At 35.7% G+C, this 3,595-nt stretch overlaps 1 protein-coding gene across 1 annotated transcript; it reads left to right on the top strand.

Annotated features, from left to right (window-relative positions):
* The first annotated feature begins 271 nt into the window (after positions 1-271).
* LOC141250720 (uncharacterized) lies at positions 272-2,205 on the top strand. The gene is made up of 5 exons (XM_073670067.1): positions 272-646; positions 878-1,039; positions 1,736-1,878; positions 1,956-2,066; positions 2,133-2,205. The coding sequence occupies exons 1-5, from the start codon at positions 272-274 to the stop codon at positions 2,203-2,205; spliced, it is 864 nt and encodes a 287-aa protein (XP_073526168.1).
* Positions 2,206-3,595: the final 1,390 nt, after the last annotated feature.

Consider the following 3,595-nt stretch of genomic DNA (forward strand, 5'->3'; position numbering starts at 1 on the left):
TCTTCTCATCCTGGTACAAGCACTGCATCTTGCAGTGGAGAGCAGTCTTCAAGAGATTCTGGCATGCTCTTTAGTGGTGCTGATGACCTGGAGAATGATGGTGAGTCCTCTGTTAGACTTCCATGTCGAGAGCTCAGTAGTCAGTTTATGAACAGAGATGGTATTGAAGGACACAATGATATACAGGGAGGATTAGTTGACTTGAGTTCTGTTGTTTCCTCCTGCTGTTTCAAGTTCAAATGCAGGTTCATGGTCACTTGGAAATGATGGTATGCCTTTGGAATTGGGATTCATTGTGTCAGATAGGATGCAAGGAAGTTCAGACAGTAATGTACTTCATGTGGATATTACGAGCATTTCTGCTGCCAGTGCTTCTGAAGTAAGTAACCGGATAAGTACTCGAGAAGCAAGAAGGAACAGCAGAAGAATGTTTTGGGATGCTTTTTCAACTCAAAATTCTAGAAGACAAGATGATTTCCCATCCATGCTCTCTGCTACAGATGATACTGATGCAATGAGTTATCATCGTAGTTGGCTTCTTGATTTTGGCAGTGATATATTAAATGATGAGATGAGTGACGATCTTTGGCATTTGGGTAGCAGGAGCCACCTCTCTCGTGAGCGAAGGTCTCATTCAAGATCTGAGGTAGAGGTTTTATATTCTTTTTCTCAGCTTGTTGTTCTATGTAGATCTGAATCTGATCAATTATATTCCAGCCTCTTTTATTATATGTTCATCTCATCAGTAGCTACCAAACTTCCAAAACCGTTCTTACATAAGCCCTTGTTTTGTTCTCTGCGTGATTATTCACTTAGTTTTGTCTTGAAGTTATGTATGTATTACTCAATGATCCTTAATTATCTACCTCTTCTGCAGTTTTGGGGAAGATTAAGAGCTGGTGATGGTGAAAGAGGTGGGAGGATGATCTGCCCTTCAGGATTGCATCCTGATGGTTCCTGTTTATGTGGGTTGGAAGATGAAGCCAGCGCCCAAAGTAGCATGTCACGTATCATCATGCTAGCTGAAGCTTTGTTTGAGGTAATAATTTTAGTCATCAGCATCATATAGAATTCATTTCCAGTAGATCAATCTATTTATAATACTAAACCAACATGAAAAACAACTATGTCAGGATCTCATTGATTTGGACAAATGCCATCTTCTCATTAATTCTAAACAGTTTTTTACACGTGTCAAATTTTAAGATTATTGTTATTGTTATTTTTGGATGGCATCCAACATGTGGCATAAATTATAAACCTTCCTTTACTATTATATGAATAGGATACTTTAACTTAATAAAAGGAAATAATGTAATTAAGAGAATTATTACTTTCGAGAATATTATTATTTGTATTATGAATTGAAACAGAATCTTCTATTCTATACAAAGAAAAATCTTGCATTATTAAGCATCCAACATTATCTTTTATATTTGATTATAAAGATATCTTATAAAAAGTAGAAAATAACTAAAATAAATAATACATAGAATCACGATTACAAGAAAGTACTATATAAACAAAATCACTATTTATTATATGTGAGAAAGATATTTACTTATATCGTGACACAATATGATATATTTTTATTAGCATTATTTATTGATATATAATTTAAAAACTATATAAGTTATTTTATTTTGAATATAAAACTATTGGATAAATGGTGAGCATGACACGTGGGTTAAACTAGTTATGATAAAAGCTTGAATAAGTAAACTTTTAATTGCAGGTTTTGGATGAGCTTCATCGGCAACCAACATCATTTGGATTATCCATTTTCTCAAATCCAGCTCGAGAGTCAAGTGTTGATTCACTCCCAATCAAGTGTTATAACAAGTCCACAGCAGTTGAAAATGGAGATGACGTGGAACAGTAAGTGCATTGTTTTTTTAAACATATTAAGCTGTACATTATCTCCATATTAATTAAATTCGTTTTACTGGTGGTAGGTGCTACATTTGTCTGGAGGAGTACGAGAGTGGTGATAAAATACGAGTTCTTCCTTGCAGCCATGAATACCACATGTCATGTGTTGATAAATGGCTCAAAGAGATACACGGGTAACATTGCATTTGCATTTGCATTTGCATTTATGCTTCCCATTATTAACCCTTGTTTGTATGCAGAGTTTGCCCCCTTTGTCGTGGAGACGTTGCAGGAGATGGCAATGGCTCATCAACGCCTGCAGATCTTTTGTAGATCATCGTGTATATAAAGGACTGTTTGTTCCTTGGAAGGGGTTGATCTTCAATGATATGAAGAAACTCTTTGGTACCCGGCCATGGTTATGGTGAAATTGATCGTTGTGAATGCTATACTTAATTGGCCAAGTACCATGGAATATGCTTCTGTTATGTTACTCCTGGCTTTGTAATCTCAGTTTTGTCTTGTGCAAGTTACATACAAGAAAATATGTGCAGAAGGGAGACCATGTGGTATATATTTCATCTTCTCACCAAGGGCACTAGAAGTTAAACACATTGCCTAGTGCTTGTAGCTACATCTTTGCAACAAATAAGAAGAATGCTTCTCTGTAGTAAATCCCTATAGGGTTATGTTCTTGTATAAGATGATAGAAAAGGGAATGATCATACTAAAATCAGTATAATTAAATAGTCACTTCAATTTGGACTGGCTTTCTCAATTAGTGTTTTGGTGATCTGTTTTCAACATGGAATAAGGAAATTGATCAATCAATATTCATATTCAATAATGTTGTGCCTACAACTATTACTTCAATTTAAAATCAAGTGTCGTGGATCACATGAAGTGGGCAACGTAACCATCCATCACTTCAACCTTTTCCTCCATTTGTCTTGTTTTTTTTTACCAAGAAATCATGCCTAAGCTGTACTATAAGCGTGATAGAGAGCAGTAGGACAAACCAATCACACATCTTATACATGCAAATCACTCTCTACAACCACTCAAATCACACAACACTAAACAAATGATCCTAAAAATCTGATAAATCCCACCATTACCCTCAACCACCACAACATGATAAAAAAAACTCTATTCACAAAGTATCCGATCCGATCTGACAGCTGAGTTAATATTAGGGTTCTTCGTAGAAGATGGTGATTCTACAACAAGGGCATTGAGCATTGGTTTGAAGCCAAGGCAATAAGCACTTTGTATGAAACCTATGAGCACAAGGAAGATTGACCAAATTGTCACCAACTTTGAATTGGTCCAAACAAACTGCACATTCTTCTTGCTCTGATGCTTTCCAACCAACTAGTTTATTAGCCCATCTAACTATCTTCTTCTTCTTTGACCCATAAACTTCTGTCTGAAGCTCCCTTATCACCATTGCTCTCCCATTTACATGCCTCGATCTCTCTTCACTTTGATCACTATTGCTCCTGCTCATCACCAAACATAAACAAAGTATGGATATGAGATTGATATATGTATCTTTGTTTGAAATCTATATACTGATGTACCAAACACCAAATATAGTCTGATATATGGTTACTAATACAAAAATGACAAGTTAAAAACTTAAGTTATACCTTTGAATTTCTGGTTTCCATTGGGCTCTAAGTCTCTCATCTAACCTCTCCTTGGCTTCTCTAGCCCAATT

The sequence above is a fragment of the Phyllobates terribilis genome, unplaced genomic scaffold (assembly GCF_046119375.1).
Source record: "Phyllobates terribilis strain yellow unplaced genomic scaffold, ASM4611937v1 Scaffold_6051__1_contigs__length_47143, whole genome shotgun sequence".
Taxonomy (NCBI): domain Eukaryota; kingdom Metazoa; phylum Chordata; class Amphibia; order Anura; family Dendrobatidae; genus Phyllobates; species Phyllobates terribilis.

What these genes read in the sequence shown, in the direction of transcription:
- LOC141250720 (XM_073670067.1), top strand. Translation starts at nt 272, where the DNA reads ATGCCTTTGGAATTGGGATTCATTGTGTCAGATAGGATGCAAGGAAGT. An exon ending in TAGCTGAAGCTTTGTTTGAG is followed by an intron (nt 1,040 to 1,735) that starts GTAATAATTTTA and finishes TTTTAATTGCAG; the next exon opens with GTTTTGGATGAGCTTCATCG. An exon ending in TGGCTCAAAGAGATACACGG is followed by an intron (nt 2,067 to 2,132) that starts GTAACATTGCAT and finishes GTTTGTATGCAG; the next exon opens with AGTTTGCCCCCTTTGTCGTG.